General features: G+C 34.7%; 1 protein-coding gene across 1 annotated transcript in view; it reads left to right on the top strand.

Annotated features, from left to right (window-relative positions):
- Positions 1–5,849: 5,849 nt before the first annotated feature.
- Positions 5,850–22,995, top strand: part of LOC126756284 (uncharacterized) — a 35,855-nt gene continuing 18,709 nt past the window's right edge. The window contains exons 1-3 of the mRNA XM_050469240.1: positions 5,850–7,046; positions 18,541–18,789; positions 19,824–20,077. Coding sequence (XP_050325197.1) covers positions 5,990–7,046; positions 18,541–18,789; positions 19,824–20,077 — 1,560 coding nt within the window. The 5' untranslated portion in view covers positions 5,850–5,989. The remainder of the gene's footprint in view (positions 7,047–18,540; positions 18,790–19,823; positions 20,078–22,995) is intronic.

Raw genomic sequence — 22,995 nt, 5'->3', positions numbered from 1 at the left:
TTCCAGTGAAAATTGCATGTGAGATGACAATCACCTAAAGATAGTCGCATAGTGTGAGGCATAAATTTGGAAATGTTATGTTTTTCACACGGCCGCGGCGTGCTCACGAGTTGGAAAACCATCTTTTCCACCGGAACAGAAACCAAAAAATGTTGTTTATCAAGCTGCGTTACATTAAAAAAAAGAGGGAAAAATTTCAAAAGAAAAGGATTTATTTGGGATGACACGTGTTGACACTCGGTAACATTATAACCACAATCTAAGGACGACAGTTTCAAATGCACAGGTGTGAAATATTGGAACATAACATTTTGATAAAATACCTCCTGCAGTAAAGTGAATTTAACCATGCTGAGTATACCTGCTGCGGCAACTTACAAGGCGCTGTACATACCTATTTGCACAACGGCAATATTCTTCCGGTTTATTTATCAATTTGCTGTTTTGGCAATTCATATTCTATGCGTACTCGTTTCTTTCTTTTGTAATAGATAGACTAGAATAAGTATATGTTGCCAATATTTCTCCCTCCACAGCTTCTCTATTCAATCGTAGCTGTTGTTGCGCTGGTCGACTTGTTGGCGACTTTGGATGGCAGCTTTGTCTGACGGGTGCCAACAAACTACGCAGTAAACTTGATAAGCACTCACATACACTTACATACTTATACATGCGTTAAATACTTGTTTGTTCTCCAAACGTCAATTTGCGCAGGAAATAACTCAATAAATCATTTACTACTATCTCTCTGAGATATTATTGGAAATCAATTTTCGTAACTAATTTGACAGCAAAATAAATGGAAGTTAAATGATGAAGAGATATTGAACTTCCGAAATTGTACTTTGTAACTAATTGAATGCAATATAAGAAGCTCTTCAGTTTATTCCAATTTCAATTCAAGTATATGGAAAAATTTGTTGAAGCTTTCAGTAAAATTTTCATATCTGCAGATATGTACATATGGTATGCATCTGTTTGTACATATGTATGAACATATACGTGCACATTTATATTTTGATACGGCCGTTCAAATATTTTCGCCAGCCTGTGTGCAGCGGATTATGTGTCCGCTACCAACTGGTTACTCCAGTTTAAGCGCTTTTCGCCGACGGTCAGGTGACCTCGTTTTGCAGCAATTTCAGCTTCATCTTTGCAATTTCTTGCTTTAAGTTTGTTTGAAATTGTGTGTAGCCTTGGCCATAGTCAATATCGTCATCTGCCTGTTGTAACTGGAATTTTCAATGTAAACACTATTGGTTCGTTTGCATTTTTTCTCGGATGTTTTTCAATATAGCTTTTAATATATTGCCAGTTCTTGACTTCCCAGAGCTAGCTATTAAGAAATAATCGTTGACAGCGAGCTTCATTCAATATACTTCAATAATTTTATCCTCTCATCCACACTTTTCGATATAGGCCCCTTAGCAGCTTCAACAATCTACATAATTGAGAATAATCTGAACATTATTTGGACAGCCTACCCTACTCATCTTTCAAGACTGTGGTTCATATCTTCGATTGCCTGTGGTATTACTGTAGTCTTTGTGTTGCACTTAATTAGAGAATCAGAGCATATTGTCTTTGCTCAAGTTAGAAAGTCGGTTATAGCCTTGACAGACGGCAGCGTTAATCCGGATTAATTGCGCACTTAATCAGATCCAAATTTGTAGGTTACAGATAGCAGCTATGAGAGTTTGAACCTCTCGTAAACAGCTCATTGTCCTTTTTATAATATTTTCAATGAAAATTGATAGAAGATAAACATTACGGTTGTTAGGCGACCAATTTTTACCAAACCATTTTTTATTGCAAAAACATAAGTATAAACACATTATTATTAAAACTGCATCATAACATAGACGTTTTATTGATATTATATTGAGAATTTGATAAACAGCTGTCAGGGTTGCTTGTTTTCATTCACAATAGATGAAACTTGGCCATTTTTAACAATGTTGCCAACGAAAATCTCACAAACTCCCTTTGAGAGTTATTTTTGGATTCAGCAACGGAGTTAGCTATGGTAACTTCTGAATTAATCCCGAAAAATGCAATTAATCTGGTTTAACGCTGCCGTCTGTCAATGCTATAAGATAAAAAGTTAGAAAACAGCTGGATAAGTCAGAAATCATAATATCGAGTGTAGCAATAGAAATGACCTGATTTTGACAGCTCATTTCGGCCATGTTTGTTTACGAATTTGTTTTAATTTTTATCAGTGTGTTCAGTAAGTTTTGCCATTGCAACATGTCACGTTTCAGTTTGGTACAATGCTTGAAAACTGTCCCAGATTGTTACTTATTACAAATTATGTCGTCTAGATTCCGTAAAACGAAAGAACCATCTACTCACATGAGGCTCATTTCTGTCTTAATAGCTAATGGGGTGAATCAAATACTCGTTGGTTCCGAAAACGCAATTGTATCTCCAAAAATTGACAGTTTGCTGCAGGTTGACCGACGATGTTGACCAACTTTTCTTGTATTATTTTTTCATACTGACCTACATATTCGGTAAATCTGCTAGAATAACGAAAATCATTATCAATAAAATATTTTCAATGGCCAACCGGGATTTTGAAATTCTTATATATTTTTATCGCTTTTTGAATAACGAAATACAATAATATTCGTTAAGATACTTATATCGATCGACAATAAAACACTATGTTTTACTAAGATGCTCTCTGAATTTTATAAAGACAACTCTCGTAATGACCAATATAAGTATATGATAACAAGTGAGGAAGGGCTAAGTTCGGGTGCAACCGAACATTTTATTCTCTTGCAACTTTCAAGACTAAAATCTAAGGAAATACTTTAAGGTGTAAAACCATTCATATAGAGTGAAGTCAGCCGAATGTTACAAAATCCTGATATTAGTTATATAGGGACTAGGCCAAGTCTTCGCTCAAATTTATCTGTTATAAATATTGGCTCTATCATTGCGATAACCCACATACTGGCCGATACAGTTACCCAGATTTCAACTTTTTACGTCATCCTGATCATTTATATATATGTGTATATACTTATATCTATATCGCTTAGTAGGTGTAGTGCGATTTCACACTATGGTATAAGAATGTTAGGCTAATGTTTTATACATTATATTTAGTTCTATTCGGTTAACTAATTCCTGATATATAAGATTTCACTTAAAAGTGGGCGGTCTCGTGCCCAATTTTAAATTTTTTAGCCCATTCCCAACAAGCCTTCAAACATCATTTTTATTTGTTCAACTTGCTGCTTCTCGTAATCTTGTTGGCGACAGAAGGGGAATATTATCACACCATCATCTTATAATGCACTTCGAGGACTCTGGTATAATAAGACCTAACAGAATCCAAGCAAAAGCAGCGGTAGTAATTATGAATGACCTGCTCCAACTTATGCGCATAATCCGCAACCCACACTAGCACACTTAAGTAACAACAACTGAAAAATAGCTCTGCATGGCCAATAAACCTGAAACCTACCGGTAAGGTGAGTTTAATGGTTATCGCGGAATGCAAACAAGAAATAGACAGAATTCCTGAGAAGTCAATTCCGACCAAAACAAACAACAGTCTACACTCAATAAGGCAGAAGTCTGACAACACAGCTGTTGCCTCAAGGCATACCATATATGTATGCAAAACACAAAGTCAAAAGCCGTTCGAAAAGTCACGGCAATATGCAGCAAATGCCGTTTTCGTTCAACGTGCAACGTTTGAAGAAAACTTAACGAAGTTAGGTGGCTATTAAAGAGAGTACAAATACTAGTGAGAAAAAGAGAGTTAAATAAAGCGGACAGAGAGAGCGAGAAGATGAGAAATATAAATTAATAGTGAAGTAGATGAAGAAGAGCTTCCAGAAAGCAGTCAAGCCAAGCTGAGTTGCAATTTTGACAACAAGCCCGTTATTGGCAACAAAAAATACTCAGATTTCTATTCACAGCTTCATATACGCAGCAGCTGATGCAGCAACAGCCAGCAAAAATATTAAAACCAGTCTTCCAGCGCCGGCTGTTAACTTGCCACAATCTCCTCCTATCACAAGATAATTACCTCAGCAGAGTGTTTGTTATTTTTGTGTGACTGGCGCTGCTTTTAGGCCACATAGCGTACCGCCGCAAAGAAGAAAAATGCGCGCCATGATCTCTACACGTTCAGTTGCCGGATGACAACGCATGCGCACGCACACGCCAACGCTCCCTAGCAAACTATACAAAATATATGACGGCCTTATAGGCAAGTAAGGAATTCGAAAGCTCCAAGTGAATAATAAACACAATAATAACAACAACCAGGCAGCTGACAGTGACACTTTTACGCGCAGCGATGTTAATGTGTAAAACGAAATGTGTTAAATTGTGAAAGTCAAAGCCGACGCAAAAGTGACAAAAATCAGTGAAGCACACTAAATATAACAATAACAACAAAATAACTAAATAAATGAAAACGAGCGCCCACCTTATTAGCGCCAAGCTTAAACAGCAAGTGTCTGAGAATATAACTTTTGTTGTTGCTTTTTTAATTATTAATGACTTTGTATGCTTTAGGCTCACCTAGAAAGATACCAATTCAGCTGAAATTCCGAACGTAAACCGTAAAAAAACGTAAAAAATTACAACAACAAAGAATGTGCTAATTGGCAGTTTCAAACCGTTTACGATTTCTGCGCAAAATATTCAATTTGTAAAAGTGCAAACGCCAAAAGAAAGTAACAAACACCGCCCGACAATTTCAAGTGCTCGAAAGTGACAATTGATTGGTCGTTGAATGGTTGGCATAGAAAAGTGGGCACAACAATAAGCATTCGGTCTCACTCACAATAGTTCAAAGAGTCGGCTTAAGCGCGCACGTAGTGAAATTGTTCGAAAAGTGGGCAACATTTTGACACACTCACCCACAATCGACGAGCGGGCCTTTGTGGTCCAAAGTTTGTTTACTCTCATGTTTTTGTTTTTTTAAGCTGATTTTTAAGCTTCTTTTTTCATGAATTTTGTATGTATGGATAAGCAAAAAGTGTGTTGTTAAACAAATTAAGAAACTATTTGTAATTGAATAGAGTGTTTTCAAAGGTTTATACGCTTATGGGTAAAAAATTATCTTAAACGGTGTCAAATTAACCCTTTGTACTGAGATTAGTCGTACCGATAGGAAGTGCTTTTAACTTGGTGAAAGCTCATCTACACTATTGCGAAAACAAAAGATTTAAGCAACGAACCTCAAGCTAAAAAACAAATTAAGTCATTTATAAAAAATTGTTGAGATAACAGCAAGTTCTTAACTAAATCATGAACATAGAATTTAGACTTTTAGCTCTTCTCATACGAATACGTCATTCTTGAAGACTTTTAGATGGCTGATTGGTTTTAGAAGCCGTACACATATTCGGAACCCTCTTTCATATTATCTATATTAGATCGAAATTATTTTAGATCTTCTTAAAAACCTATATTTTGAAATTTGTGTTGATCGTCTATATAAAATAGATGCAAATGTCAGTGAATACTGACCGCTATAGATTTTCTTGTTGTATCTAGCCGATTTCTGATTTGTGAGAACCTTGCTTATCAAATTTGTCTAAACGAATTTTCACATTTAAATAATTCTCAAGGCAAAGAACTGCAAATTAAGAGGCATATCTTTGTGCTCTAATTAAAGCCCACGGCTCAAAACTCGCTTCACACATAGGACTCAAATCCGATAAATCCTCTCAAGATTCTTTTGAAATTCTTTAAACTTCTCCTTCCCCAATAATAATCCCAAATATACTCGAGGATGTGTGTATCCGAATAAGAAATAGTACTAACGTAATTAAATATGCATCTTCATTGACTAGTGCAGCCGGATAATTGAGAAAAAGTGACTTCATCAATGGAAAAATCGCAAGAAGTAGAAAGTTGTTAAGCGTTGAATTGTAACCAGCAATAAATATTGCAAAAGAAGAAGTTCTAAGAAACAAAACACGTGAAAACATTAAATAAACAATAACAACAAATGCAACAAAGCCACAACCAACTACAGAAGTGGACGCATCCACAACAACAACTGCAGAGAAAACTGCGAGACTATCACCACCAAGAAGTTTTGTTAGCAAACGCGATGGTGAGAACCACCGATTTGAAAATAGAAACTACAGAAACAAAAAACAACGACACATACCACAGATCAATCATATTGCCAAATTGGATGGAAAACCCACAAGTCGACATCAGCATGACCAACAGCAAACATAGTCACACAGCAGCTGCGGCCGTGATCAACCACAGACACTGCGTGCAAAATCAGCACAGTAGGGCAACGCCAGCAAATAAATCATTTTTTCAAAGACCATCTTCTGCAGCATCAGTCACACCGAGAAACTCATTGCGTATGCGAGCGATGTTTATGCTGCAAGGCTGCCACTTGTCCGACAAACTCCATCCATTTGCGCTGCTACTTGTCATCCTGCTATCCGTTGCAAGTGTGACGACAACTGAAGGCATGGACATGTACGAAAGTACGACACCAATGCACTCGACTACGAGAGACAATCAAACCGTACTCCCCAGCAACGAGCTTAGTAGCCCGTCATTAGCAATTAACACAAGCAATTGGCAAGAGCTCGATGCAACAACCAGCCACGGCTATAGTTGGCGCAATCAAAGCCAAATCAATGGTGACAGTGATGGTAGTGGAAATGCTGGCCGCAAAAATAGCAGCGACTCGATTTTTATGCGTTTCGCGAAACGTTTCTCCACTGGCAATGAATTGTGGGATGACATTATACGCGATTGCTACCAGCAACCCACCGTCAGTTGTTTCCAGAAGAACGTTTTCACGTACTTAAACGGTGCGCTCGACGCACACGATGTAAATGTAACGCAGCGCTTGAAATTCTACCGCAATCAAGTGGACTACGCGGATATGCAACATGAGCCAACGGAAGCGGCCGCCGCGAAGGCTGGCATGGATGGATCTTCAGAAGAACAGAACTCAATTAAGATGCTGCTATCCGAGGAAGAACAGTTACTCTCCAACGAGATACCCCATGAAGAAGGCCGAGCCACAAAAGGTAGGAAAAAACTAAAAATAATAGATTTTAATACATATGTATATGTGTTTTTATTTATATTTGCCTATTGCTAATATCTTGTACATATAGTATATACGTGTGTGCGTTTTCCTTAATTGTTATTTTAGAAGCAATACTTACAAGCAAATAAAAGCAATTTTCGATATTACAATAGACGAATACTTGGATATTTTCGAATACTCAATTTCATTTCGGAAGTGCCACGGTCCGTTCGAAGTAATTTTTCAGTTATACCGGTATGAAATGATTTTTTTTTTTTTTTGTGAAAATTAAATACAAATTTTGAATGGAAAAGTAAAATAAAAATTATTCAAAGCATTGACCATTGCCTTTTATACATTCTGACCACCTTCCTGGCAATTTGTGGACAACGTGCCAGTAGGGTAGTAACTAAACATTTACCCTAGATGTTTTCTCGCATTCCTCACTATAGAGAAAAAGAAAGTCAAATAAACGAAACAATCTGGAAAGATATTACAAACACACAGAGTCGGTCAACAATTATTCATACTATATGGTATATATTAATAGTCTCAATTCACCGTTACCGAATTTCACATAAAATAAAAACCACGGAACCACCACGGAATAATCCTTTTATAATATATGTATGTAATCAGTAAAAAAGTGGGATTTGTGAAATATTTTGATCTTGGCATTACATATCGTAAAGGGGCAGAAGCCTTTTCGGTCTCCTTGTTATAAAATTTTCAATCAAAATTTTTAACCCCAACATCGAGATTAAAAACAAGAATTTAATATTTAATCCAAAACTATTTGAATTAACAAATTCGCAACTCTGATACTCCCCTGGGTAACAGGACTTACGTTTGTCTGTGCAAGCGATAACTTGAGTAAAAAATAAAATGTTGTGATGAAACTTTGTAACGTGCTCCATGGTATAACAGGAAGGTAATATTTGTATTGACGTAATCGGACTATTGTCCCGCCCATATAATGACAATTAAGCAAATATCTGTAAAGTGCAATATTAAGCTCTAAAATAAGACAACTCGTGGGTTTGACCGCCTTTTACCTCACAAACCACTAAAAGTGCAGAGTATAATAGTTGTGTTTCATAACGGTTGTTTGTAACACCAAAACTAATCGAGATAGATATGAACTTAGACTAGACTGACTGGATGAGTCCCGTTAACTGTAAACTATTAAATATCTTAATAAAGTCGAAAAGAAAGCCGAAGATACAAAATTGTTATTTAGTACAGTGAATCTCAGTAGAGAGAGGTATTTGTATTTGTATTTTTTTTGTGAAAAGAACTCCCGGAAATTGTGATTATATTCCCCGGGCAATTGATGTTTCAAAATAATGTATTTTGCTAAGTTGGTAGGACTGTCGTAAACAACTATGCCGCGATCTATCAACCAGTTGCTTGCTGCAGCTCTTAGTAGTACGTTGCGATTTTTACAGTGGAAAAAAATATTCATTCATTTTTATCAAAAACACAAGCCTAAGGGTGGTCCAAACCCTTCAAAGGCTGTCTGTTTTGGACGACTTTCGACTTCTTCAACTGATGAAAATATTAAAAAAGTGAATGTTATGGTACTTGAAAATCGTCAGGCAAATGCTAAAGAGATGTAAAGAGAACTCAACGTCTCTGGCGAGTCCGTTCGAATGATTTTAGTGGACATTTTTGGTATGAAATGCGTTTTTGCTCGACTTCTCTCGATAAAGCTGAATTTAATGGAGAACATTCTAACCGATGAAGCATGTCTTTATGAGTTTCATATGCAAAAATGAAAAATTTTTCGAGAACTGGAAACATCGTTGGCATAAGTGTATTACATATGGTGGGGATTACTTTGGAGGCGACAAAATAAAAATTGATTAATAATTAAATATTTTACGTTTTATTTATAATTTCCGGGTACTTTTTTGACACAATATATTTCAATAAAACTTGCTGAAGACAAATCCTTTCGGTACCTCTTCAGACTATGTGAAAATGGTTAAAAACGGATTTCCCACATAATAGTTACTAACTACAGTCAAACCTGGATAAGCGAGAGTTTAAGGGAGCACAATCTCATTCTCGCTTATTGAGGTTTCTCACTAACGCGAGTGCGATAACACAATGCGATATGCACAATATTGACAATAAAACAATACAAAAACAATGGAAGGAAGTTCCACGAAAGTTAAGAATGAGTCATAAAATATCAGACGTTAAATTTGTAATTTGTTTTGTCCTTTGTTAATGTATATGTGTATCTTTTATGTATGTACGTATTTTTATTGTAGCTATGGTTCCTCCTAAATAATATACATAATAAATAAAGCTCGACTGTCGCTTATAGAGGTATAGATAAGTAACAGTCTCACTTATGGAGGTCCATGAGGGAAAAACGACTCTCTCTTATAGAGCTTTCTCACTTATCCAGTTCTCACTTACCCAGGATTGACTGTATATGATAACTCACTAAACAAACAAATAAGAAACATTAAATTTCACCTCCTATACTGTCCGGAAAGGCTTCCCAGGAGCAGATCTCAAAATTGGACAATGTCGCCCAAAATTGCAGGTGAAATCATATATTTTAGACACAACCGCGCCTACCTTCAACATATGCAAAATTTTAATTCAAATAGATTAAATTAAATTTCCAAACCAAAAAAAATTAAAGTTTGGGTATAACCGAACATTTTATAATTTCGCATTTTCTTAGGATCTTTTTTCTTAGCCGGGAAAAACCTTCAGGTTTTAGCACAACTTTGTTTAACATTCATTGCTAGACGAATTCGTGAAAGCATTGCAATGAAATGTGCTATTTTATTATATTATACTGAAGGCCATACTAAGTGGATCTAGGTTTATTACTATATTTTAGTTCTTATATTAAATCATTCTGGAATAAGATATACCATCCGTGATATAAGTAAATTCAAACGTAGAGGCTATATTTAATGTATTGAGATGATGTGGAAAACGTCAGAATTCATTATATTAGAGATATAAGGTTTGAAACAAGGGTTGGACCAATTTCAGTCATATTCAGCGCTAGATCATATAATTTTTAAGAAAACTTGTCCACTTAATTTCATTGTAATATCATAAACACATTTGACCAACCTAAACGGTGTAAAGTCAGCTTGAAAGTTGGAAATTATTATATGTGACATATCTTTGTCGTTGCTCGATAAAATAGTTTCAAATAATTTTATAAATATATAACTCAGATCCTGACCGAAATATTCTACATTTGGGTAATATGTAGATCAATCAGTTAATTATACTAACTTACAAATTGACCTATATATACGATATAAAGCTAACCAGAAGTTAAAAAATCTTTTGTTATGTATATGGGGGATAGGTACGGTGTTAACTCGATTGTATCTATTTTTGGTATTACTACATATTATTAACATAACAAAATGCTCTCTGAGTATATATGGAATAAATCAACCGAATATTTGAAAATCTATAAAGATTAAGATTGAGTTAAATGAGGACTAGACCAAGTTTTCACCCAATTGTATTTATTTTAACCTCGAATATAAATATATACTGTTATCATAAGAACATACATACCGATTTGTCATCACTGAAATCACTCACAAGTTAGACAATTTTGGCAGTATGAAGTCAACCGGAAGATCAAAAATATTTATATTAGTAGATGGATGCTAGGGAAAATATTGTCCCGATTTTACTAATTTTTTCTATTATCAGATTAATATTTTCTTCGTATTTCCGTAATATATCTCATAGATCAACCGATACTTTCGATAATTAGTCAGCCAAGAGCGCTGGGGTGCACATAGACGGTATATTCATATAATTTGGACAATTTTTAACCCTAAGGTATTCCATCCTTAAAAGGACTAGTTGTGCAAAGTTTTCTTTTCAAAAACATCATTGGCTCTCTATTATATGCGGTAAAATGGAAAATCAGATGTAATGTAAAATTATTTTATGTGAGAAATAAGCTTGTTAGAAATTCAATTTCAACCCTTTTCACACTGCTCGATACAGACATCAGATTAATGTTAGCGTCATATTAAGTATCGAGAAAGCCTAGCCTTTGAGTTTCTTCCTTATTACATAGAGACGCAAGTAAATTATTTACATAAATATACGCATTTCCACAAGCACATTTTATGTAACAGCAAATGGGTTTAGTAAGCACACATTACCAGTGGCATTAATTATTATATAATGCAAATTAAATTGTTTAACATTTTTATAGCCAAGTAGAGAGTACTGTTGCCGTGTGCATGTTATTGTCGCACAATTATTTTTCATTTACATAAAAAATAGGCTACTTTACTTCAAGTAGCAGACAATTAAACTGTAGAAACTTAATTGCGAAAATTATCTTTGACAATTAACTTCACTGTTACATCAATGACAACTATTATGTAATATTAAGATCAGATGAGGCATGCTACCATGTTCGAGCCCCCTCGCTCAGCTGCCTTAAAGCACTTAAATTAACTCAGTTTGCTGGCAAACACATTACTGCGTGTGCGACTATTTGATGAAAGTTTCGAAGTGCAAAAAAAAGATAAACATAAACAAATACACAACGAAAAAAAAATGCGAAAAGAATGACTCAACAGCCACTGGACTTCACGTGAACCACATCGAATGTAATGAATGCAATTTTTTCTCACAGATTACATTTAGAAGCGCAACGAAATCCGAGATTGGCTAAGCATGCGCATGTGGAGCGAAAGAGTTAACTTTTACGCCAATAACAACAACCACAAACACTCGCTTGGAATTTTCACATAAATTCGGTTTCGTGCTGACCAAACGCGTTTAACATCCAGACATGCACACACACATGCACTTATTAACAGCTATCGGCTGACAAATTCATACATACTCGTACATTCATAACCACATATAAACATGCTTAAATATGTACCTACGTGCATACGCTGATTAGTGAAAGTTTTTCCAGCAAAAGTGAATTTTTGTTAAGAAGCCAGCAACAACAACAAGTAAGAGTTAACATCAATGATCAAAGCAGACGATGAAGAAGCTGATAAAAGAAATGTGTTAAATAAAATCTTTAACACGAACAAAGAGTATTGCGTTAACACACATAAGAAAGAAGTAAAGAAGATCAGCAGCGATCAGCACGTAAACTGTGCGCTGACCACTTCCAGTCTACCAGTCACTCACACATACCTGCATAAAAACCCAGTAGAAAAAAAACGGAATTATCGTGAAAAATTCAAGAAACCGAAACGACTACCTTTGGTCGGTCGTTTGGTAATTTGTTCGTGCTGACAGTCTACCATTTTTCCAAACCATTTTTCCAAATAGTGAAATATTTTACCCCTGAGTATACAAGTATATAAATACATATATACTAATATAGAAAGGTAAAAATTTACTTAATGAAATGTAATTCTGACAGCTTTTCAAAGTAAACTTACAGAAAAGTTCATTCACACTTGTGAATTTTCCTGCAGGGTATATTCATGCATATTTACATATGTGAATGAAAATGAAATCATTTGTGTAAGAAATCGACCAAAGCAAGTATTGTAAAAGAATTAGCATAAATTATCATTAGAAATGAAGTACAATAATCACAAGTATGAGATGAAAATGAAAGTGAATTTGTTGCCAGTTTCAGGCATCAGTGTGTATTAAATTATTTGAGTAGATTAGGTAATATGTGAAGCAGACCTAATACATGTCTTCCATAGCAGGTGGTAACGCTTCTTAACAAATGCTTTTTATTAATGCACTGCTACAAAGGAAGTAGAGGAAATCTACAAAATATTACATTAAGGGGGTACTCTCATGTGAACGCATACATTTTACCACTTTTTAGGAAAATTTTTTTTATGCGACAACAAAATTCAATCATTTTAATTTTTTAATATATTTTTATTTGTATTTTGAAATGTACAAAAAAAATGTTTATTTCGTTTTTTTACATTTTTAATATTTTTTTTTTTAATCAAAGTAGTCCCCAACAAAAACAAAGGAGTTCACTGGTCATGGTGATAGCGGCTGTTCATGTTGTCTGAAATAAAAAAATCTAATGGATTACTATTCAGTAGTTATGCGGCTATCGTCAAAAAAGTCACAAAAATCTTGTTTTTTTCGTTAAAAATCGTTATATGAAAATGTTTTCGGAAATAAACAATTCTGGTAGGGACGATAACTATAAATGAGGAGAAGAACATATGTAAATTTTAAGGCAATCGGTTGAATACTTTTTTTTAGAACCATGACAGTTTCAGAAAATGATGATTCGAGAAAAATGCGTTTAAAGTTTCAAGAGCTGCAGACTTGTCATGGCGCCTGGTTGAAAGTCGCTTACGACACGTAGGCGACTATGAGCTGTAACTTATCAAATACTATGAATTTCGGTCTGAATTTTTCACAGCATGTTTTCAATAGGTTTTACTGTCAAAGTATAAAAAAAATCGATTTTTCGAAGTGATTATATGAGAATACCCCCTTAAAATTTTTTCTACTTTAATTACAAATTACAACTTAGTTATATTTATACTCCAAGCTTAGCCAAAAAATAAAGAATAATAAAATATTTCTATTATAACTATCTTTATATTCGCACTTCTTTATAATAAAAAGAATAAATATATTTTTATAAGACACAAATTAAGAATATGATCAAATGAACATATTTGCCAATATTATAGACAACTACATACAAGTAAATTCCTTTCAAAAAGAAATTAATTCGTATAAGTATACATAATTTATGTATTATGAATTTGTCAAATGCACTTTTGGCAACTATACTCGTATTTAAACTTAAGTAAATATATAAATTTGTCAGTCCAAAAAAGTCATAAATTTTGTGTAATTAAAAAACCATATATTGAATGGATGTCAATTTATGATTTTCAAAAATCGTAGATGTTTGTTTGTATAGATACTTTATTTCCTATAGATGCAAGGTGCTTTCCAAAGTAAACAGGACTTTTTGAATCTAGCGCCCCCTGGTGGCGCCATCTATATGTGGACTAGTGCGTTAGAATCTGCTATCTTTATCGATTTTCAGTGAGAGTTTCATGACATTTCATTGATTGGAAGTGAAGTTATTGCGTTTTAAGTGTCAGTATGTTTGTGTTATCGGTGCGAAATTGAGCTTCGAACAAAGAGCCAACATTAAATTTTGTTTTAAAATTGGTAAAACTTTTACCGAAACGTTTCAATTGATGAAACAAGCCTATGACGATGATTGCCTATCCCGTAGCAGAGTGCACGAAATTCTATCGAAACTGTGCGCGAATTCATCAAAAATCAGCCGAAATCTTCATTGAAATTCATGGAAATGGATATGAACATCTCGCAAACATCGATTTATCGCATTTTGAACGAACATTTGGGCTTACGAAAGGTGTGTGCACGGTTTGTTCCGCACAAATTGACTGACGACCAAAAATTGCTCAGAATCCAACATTCGAAGGACGATTATTTGACCAAAAATCGCATTTTAACCATTAACCACTCCCCGTATTCACCTGATATGGCACCGTGCGACTTCTTCCTTTTCGGAAAAATGCATTTGCCCTTGAAAGAAAAGTGTTATGCAGACGTATAGGCCAGAGGCCAAAAGACTTGTACCGGAATACTGGCGGCCATGCCGGCCAACGAGCTAAAACACTCGTTCGACATGCTTTTGGACCGTGCAAAAAGCTATATTGAAGCAGAAAGGAGACTATTTTGAATAAAATAAATTGATTTAGCCGAAAAAAAAACATTTGTTCTGCTTTTTTAAATCCTGTTTACGTTGGAACGCACCTTGTATTATTCAATTGATAGTATTGTGTAGAAAGAAATTTCGAGTCGTGCAAACTATACTAGATGCACAAACGAACGGGCAGCTCTTGTGATGCAATCCTGCGCTAACATGTCTTCTGACGCATGTGCAATAGTGTTATGATTCTTTCTTACAGTTTTCTTAAAAATAACAAATTGATTTTAAGTTACAAGTTTTAAAAATACAAAAACAAAAAAGAAATTCTATTTTTATTTGTCATTTAAACCATTCACAACAGTAAAACTGACCTAAAATATGCAAAACAAACTCGATAGCAGTGAAGACAGCGGCTATACCATTTTAATGAGGCATTCGCATACTTCCTTGCATACTTCCTCGAGTTCAACTCGATAACTTTTTGTTACTTTTACACGTAACTTTTTGACAAGAGAGCAGAAGCGAACAGAAAAACGGTGAATCGAAGACAAATCTAGTAAAATTTCATTGGGACTTTTTCTTATAAACAATTTATCGCTATTTTTCCGGGAAACTCTGCAAACTTTCACAGCCAATTTCTTTTACCTTAAAAATGCGTTTTTATTTTGTTTCAACAATCACAAGTTAAAGCCTTCCTTGTAAAATGAAAATTTTTAAGTCGTTCTTTCAGCTCTAACGGGTAAAGATATGGGTAATGAATTGCAAAAATAAACAATTTATGTGTGAATATTTGTCATTGTATTTTTGTTTTGCTGACCTAACTGAACTGAGCCTCTTCGACTGATAGGTTAATTGATTCCCCACAGTCCTAAAGAGCACATGTATATCCACTGACTAACATTCATTTCCCCGAAAATTTGTAAATTTTCTCTAATACATTCTCAACGAGCCAAACTTTTATGAAATTAAATGATTTACTTTTACTTTAATCTCAGTTATTTTAGTCAAAGTCTGCGTGAATGTGCACAGACGCCTTTCAGGCAACTGAAGGCAAGCTTTTACTTTTCGCCTTCCATGAGGCTTACAATCGCCAATTTGTGCTGACACACACATATATTAATATGTACATATATACAAGCGCGCTCTAGCCTGCCTTTATTTACTGCCGTAAATTACATGTTCTAGTGCAAATGCCGAACAACAACAACAAGAACATTAATTTGGAACTTTAGCTCCAAAGCAAATTGACTCGATTGTGGTTGTAGCGCCCGGAAACAAAATCGAATTTCAAAGTTCAGTCCGAGTCCAAGCCGAATTTGACAACGGATTACAGTGTAACTTCTCATAAACGGACACCCACCGTCACACTATGGGAGCTGTGAACATGGGGATAATGGCAAAAACTTCTGTTGTGTATCCTTAGAGTCGCAATAAGGACAAAAGCTGTAATTTATTAAATGCTTCACATTTTACAAAATTGTTTAGAAAAGATTATTGGGATTAGGAAACATATACATATATATGTATATAAGTATATGTATTTACATATGTACATATAAAAATATGAATGTATATTATTTTCATGAGCGTATACTAGCAAGTTGAATACGAAATGATTTACAAAATGAAAAATATCTCAACTCTTTTCAATAAAGATGACCAAACATTTTAGACCTGTGGCAACAATATTAATAAAAATTACAACAACATATTTCCCAGACTCAGAACTACAATATACCTGGTGACCGCTCTTCTGACTAGAGACGCCTGCACAAGTCAATTTGCTTGCTATGATCCACAAATTAATAGCAATTACAAATTTTAAACAATTTCCTTTAAATATTTTATGATCTTGTCAGGTTACCAGAGATAATTTGAAAGGAATAGTGTCTGTGTCCGGTCATTGGAACGTACTCGTGATTTGTATGAAAATATTATTGAAAACGTTGTGCTTATACAATTTTTCCAGTTTTGGCAGCTGTCCGGTTATAAGGACTGCCCACAATATGGAATTTCACTGTAATTGCCAATCCACCGTAGTGTTTAGTTGGCCAACTTATTTACTGCTGCCCGAAATAAATACAAACAGCAAATACTCAAAATGTAGGAAGCATTAAAGGGAAAGGTTTTCTGCCATGTTAATGCTTTCAGCTAAGAGAGAAAATGAAAACTATAATGGAAGTGTACGTAAAAAAAGGAGAAGAGTAATGCAAAATATTCACTACAGTGCGAATGAAGGAAGTCTTCAGAGATAAATGAGTACAAACAAAACTAAATACAAGCAATTTCGTAGCTCATCTCGCCTAGATATTTAAATGGTCTTTAAGAAAATAATTAATTTCATGTTGCCATAACTACTTGAGGTAAGGTAAAAATGTATTAAAATTTTAAATGCCTCTTCACCTCTGCCACTAGTTCGTAGACGAGCGTACTAGGACCACTGCCACGCCCACAAACATCAACTAGGCCGAAAATTAAGACTCTTATTTGGTACAAGGATTCGCAACAAAAAGGGGCGCCTCTAGTTTGAACCTTTATAAAAATTGGGCATGGTCTCGCCCCTTAATAGATTTAATTTATGTATTATTTCTTTCAAACAATTCAAGCTATATCAACCCAATTTGCACAAGGCAATAATTTTGGCTGTTCCCAAAATAGTCTGAAAATAGTGTAATAAATCAAGAAGTAAATCCGACATACACACGAAATTTTAAATTGGAGAATGGGCGTGGCATCGCTCAAATTTAGGCGAAATCACAAATCTTCGAAACTACTTGAACAATTTTAGGCAAGTTTTCCTGATAATAAGTAGTATGTCTGAATGACAAAAATGGGCTGAATCGGCTCAATACTTTATTTAATGCAATAATAAAAACTACTTAAAAAGGAATGTACCTCTAAAGCTCATATCCCTAAAGTAATGATTTGCAATCCTCTGCATCCTCTTCCGACAAGTTGACATCACATACACATACCATAGGTGAAGATGCTCTCAATATAATTTTAGGTCTAAAATACTTGTATAACAGTAAATCTGAGTCTATGTATATGGCCTTCAATATAAGTCAATAAGATACTAAAACTGATTATTCTTTATTTACGATTCCTTCGAATAATGAATATTTAGTTCTTTCGCAACATTTTTTTTATTATAAAGTTTTGCCAGCACTTAATGGAGTTTCCCCGACTTTGGTCCTTTCAAGTTGCAAGGGTATAAAATTTTCAGTTACATTCGAACTTACTTGCTTTTTTGTAGAGGGGGGGTCGGACCAAAGAGAAAGTAAATGAGTAAGCCTGACTGGAAAAGCATGGAACAAGTTTATCATGCGGTAGTCTTTATTGTAGAGCAAATCAATATATGTGAGCTAACGTGCGAAAACTAGTTTTCTGGGAAACAGCTGTTGAAAGTTTCGTCAGTTTCTCGTTATCTCATTAATTGTTCTCCTTTTTTTGACACCTAAGCCCCCTTTCCGTAGACCAGGTAACATATAATGTGGGAATATCGAAAGGATCGCTAAGTGTTTTCTGGTATTTCGAATTGGATAATACTTTTTTTAACAAACAAGCTACAAGAATATCTTACATAGAACCAATGGGTTATATGAAACCCATTTGGTGAAGATTATATCAGAAATTATTGCTATTAATTGCTATTAATAAATTTATAAATGAAATTAAGCTTTGCATTTATAAAATATGTAATTACTCACATAAGTTTCTTTGGTGCAAGCAGAATCATTTTAAAAATATTTTATTGTGAATTTTCACATCAATACTGTTTTCACAATAAATTGTAATGAGTTCTCTGTCTTTTTAGCCCACACAGAGAGTGAGACAACTGAAACGCCCATTGAAGAAGTTACCAACGCCCTCTATGGCAAAAGCGTAAAATTCGCTATGACACACGACATGGAAATAAAATTGCCGGAGATGATGTTCGATGGCGCCACATTTCGCATTTCTCCACGTTCATTCGAAGGGAATGGAATTATCGCAAAACTGGAGTTGATACCGAAACAGGAAGTGGAAGCCCGTTTGGCTGGCAAAATAATCATGAAGAAGATACGTAAGTTCTTTTGACGGATAAATGTAATAACAATATTATAACGAAATGAAATAGGGAGGTGTACGAGCTCATTAAAACTCATTTACAAACTTAAAGTTAAAAATTTTAATATATACATTTTTATTGATTTAAACTATTGTGAAGGTTTAATATCTATAAGGTCGGTGAGAATTCAATATTTTCAATTTTAGGTTAGACTATTAATATTTTTGAGACCTTTTAGAAGAATCTAAACATGATACCACGTAATGGTGCCCGTTCGCTTTTTCTATTAACTGTTGCCAATTACATGGAAAAGATTCAGATATTGAGATATTTATCGCCGAGGTTTTACAAAATTTATAGCCTGAACAGGCTACATATATTAAGTTTGCCATGATGCTTCTAGCACCCAAAGGAAAATGCCAGAAATCCTATAAAGTACTATATACCATATGTAATATATAAATGATCAGCGTGATGAGGTGAGTCCATTTAGCTATGCCCATCTGCCTATCCGTCCGTCGTTCTAAAATTTTGCACCCGTCGTTTTCATACTAAGAAGCTGCCATACAAACTGAACGATCGGAATAATGTGTTTGTGTGAAAAACTTTTTCATTTGACGAAATATTTTCGCAAAATTTGGCGTGTGGTATTGTCTAAGACAATGAACCAATCTCCGAAGAAATACATACTATATAGCATAAGGCTTTCATACACAGTAAATGCTAGGTTATGATTTCCAAAGGCTAAAATATTTTATCTTGTTTTTTTTTTTGCCTTAGGTAAATTTGCAATTGAATACAACTTAAATTAACAGTTGCTTGTCAAAATTGTGTTAGTGCATTTCTGTTAGTTCAATTACTCACCTTTATATTTGCTTGAATTTGCAATATCAAATTTCCCTTATTTTCTATAAATACCCTAAAGTACTTCACATCAATGACTTTTCTCATTGTTATAGAATTTCAAGTCCTAATATTGCCTTTCAAACGCACTTGAAATTTCAATGAAATCTGACTAATTATTCTTCAACAAATCATCTTATTTCCAGAGAAATTCTTACGCAGCAAATTATTACTATCATTTCTGGCGCTTGTGCTCATTATAAAAATCATCAAAATCAAATTGTTCTGGCTGTTGCCGTTGGTGATAGGTGTCGGCGCTGCCAAGAAGTTGCTGCTCAAATTCTTGCTATTCCTCTTCCCCGCGCTGTCACATCTCTTCAAGCTGTGCTCCTACTATCAACAGACATATCACTCCACCAAATATCATCACCACCATCATCTTATCGACCACCATCACACGGTAAGTAACTGTTTGCCATAAAGCCAAAGAAAGTGGGTATGGGAAGACGTGATAAGTGGGAGAAGGCGCCGAATTGAATTAAAATGAAAAAATAAAATAAAATGGTAACTGAAAAGCAGTGGGCGTAAAATTGTTTGTGGGCATGCGAGAGAGCATCCCTGCAAGGAAAGCTTTAGCATTCATTACGACATTCACTTAATTTTGTTTGGATAATAATAAAACAGGGTGTTCCAAAACTAACACAATATTAGAACTAAATAGAAAACACAGTCTTTAGTCTTTGTAATTTTTTTATTTAATCATAAAGTATATAGGATTGGGTTATTTATGCAATAAAACATCAAATAGCCTCAACAGCTTTTCATAAACAAACGCACTCGTTTATCGAAATTTTCCAGGACTATTCTGCATAAGTGTGAATGAATTTCATTGATGCAACGTTGAATCTTCTCCTTTAAAGCTCGCGTGGTAGGAGGCTTTTTGCAAAAGAGCTGTAATTTTAAATAACCTCTTAAAAAATATAATGCTGTTAAATCTACGGGGACAATTCCGATCATAATCGAAGTATTTCACGAGCTGTATGACATGTGGCATCGTCTTGTTGAAACAACAGTCATTTCGCGATATCAAGCACGAGTGGAAGTCACTGATTCACCAGTCTCATTTTCAAAAAGTATGGTCCAATTAGATACATTTCTTTTTCGCAGCCACATGTGGGTTCTCAGAACCCCAAAAGAGGCAATTTTCTCAATTAACAATCTCATCAGCATAAAAAGGTGCCTCATCACTTAGGTTGATTTTGTTCGAAAAATCAGCATCTATTTCTTGATGCTCAATATTCTCTTCACTGTGCATGAATTTTGTAAGCAACCTTGTACCAAATTTTGGAACTCCGGCCGCCAAACAAATGTCGCCAAGATCACGAGCTTTCAGGCATCAAATAGTCGGTTATCATGGCGCGATAACGGTCGTCATTAACATTGACGTTCTCATCGGCATCATTTTTGAAGAAATATGGACCGATTCCACCGGCCCACAAACTACATCAAACCGTTATTTTTATCTTTACAGAACGTGAGTTTTCGTAATAAAGTTGAATGACTTGTAAGCGTTGTCCAAACGTAAGTCTTTCCATGATGGAATGCCAAACAATACTGAATAAAAATAACATTACAGCTTGACATGACTCACGCATGATCTGTCAAAAAAGGCTATTGAAAAAAGTACTTCTACCGTTACTTTTACTTATTGATATTGATATTTTAATTTGTTCTCAGTCATTTGTGGTCAATTCGATTTTCGCAGAGATTGAGTTTGTTATATGCAAAGGAATGAGATAACGACGATATTTTTAAGACATTTATGAATATCTTCTGAAAAATAGAATATGCAAATCTTGATATAAAAATGTTTTCTTGAAACTTTGTATAAGCTCTCAAACTCAATTTGCAACAAGTTAAGCTAAAGTCGATTTCCTTTCGGGACACGTTGTGTATCTAAAAAACTGTATCTATCAAATAACAGTGAAATTCAGCGGCAACAAATGCTTTTAATTGAAATGCGTGCAAATGTGTTGCATCTATTAGTATGAGGTATGTCAGAAACAGTTCTGTACATATACATACGAGTATAACGATACATTTGTACGTAGTAACATGTCAACGGTAAGCACGTATGCATCACAGAATATTTTAATTGTTTATTTTACTCATAATACCAGACACTAATGAAGGGAATTGCAAATTTCGATTTGACACTTTTGAGTAGAATTTTAATATTCACGTGCTTTAATTAATTAAAATTTATTATAACCATAACATACAAGTATAATTCATTAATTTAGCCTTGCGCCAACAAATTTCAAATTCATCCTGCAAGGAATTTACACCTACATACATATGTATGTACACACATATATACACACATACGTATGTGTGTCTGCAGTAATATTTGCCAACATAAATGGAAAATTAGAGAATTTCATGATTGAATTTTCATATTAATAAGCTTCTCGTCTTTCTTAAGTAGCACAAATTTTGGTAAGCTCTTGTACATATTATATTAATATGTCAAATGCACGTACATACATGCAGTTCCCTGGTGAACGATTTACAAAATATGTACATATGTGAAGTTGAAAAATAAGTCGCCGCAGCCAAAAAATCCATCGTTTATGAGAAAAGTCGTTGAAGCGTTATTTCCCATACCTGACCCCATTTTCTGTGCTAAGCGAAATGAAACTACAGAGTCACCCCAACTACTCACGTAAGATGAAATATTGACAATTGCGCAAAAAAATCAAAAACACCAAGGCAGGTATACCAAATAGAGCACTAAAAGAAGCAATGACTCTAAGACCCAGCTTGATCATCAAAATGTAATACACGTGTATTATAAAAGAAGTGATCCCCGACCCGTGAAAGGTAAAGCGTTTAGTTCTACCTTCAAAACCAAACAAGCCACTTGAAGAATACGAAAGGGTACGAAAGCATAGTAAGAAATCGCTTGGAGTTAGCGATCCAAAAAGCCGGCGAAAATGCGGAATTATTTCACGGCCGAAGTACTATCTGGGAGTAATATTGGATTCCAAATTAAAATTTAAAGAATACCTAACGTATACTTCGACAAAAAGCAAACAAAATATGTGTATAATGCTCTATCAAGAATGATGGTTAATAGGAGCTGCGTGCGTTCCAACCGGACAGCTTTAATTGCTTTTGCTATTGAATTCCGTAATTTAACTTGATTTAAAAATATGCAAAACAAATAAACGCTGTGCATAGGCTCACTGCTATAAGAGTAGCAACTCCGAACGATATCAAGCGACGCTGCTGAAGTTCTAGCTAGTATGCTGCCCATTGACATCCAAGGAGACGAATTCGCGCGATTGAACCAGCTATCAGAACCATCTGTAAACT

The sequence above is a fragment of the Bactrocera neohumeralis genome, chromosome 2 (genome assembly GCF_024586455.1).
Source record: "Bactrocera neohumeralis isolate Rockhampton chromosome 2, APGP_CSIRO_Bneo_wtdbg2-racon-allhic-juicebox.fasta_v2, whole genome shotgun sequence".
Lineage (NCBI taxonomy): Eukaryota > Metazoa > Arthropoda > Insecta > Diptera > Tephritidae > Bactrocera > Bactrocera neohumeralis.
Note: the sequence above shows the minus strand (reverse complement) of the source record. Positions and strands in the feature narration are given on the sequence as shown.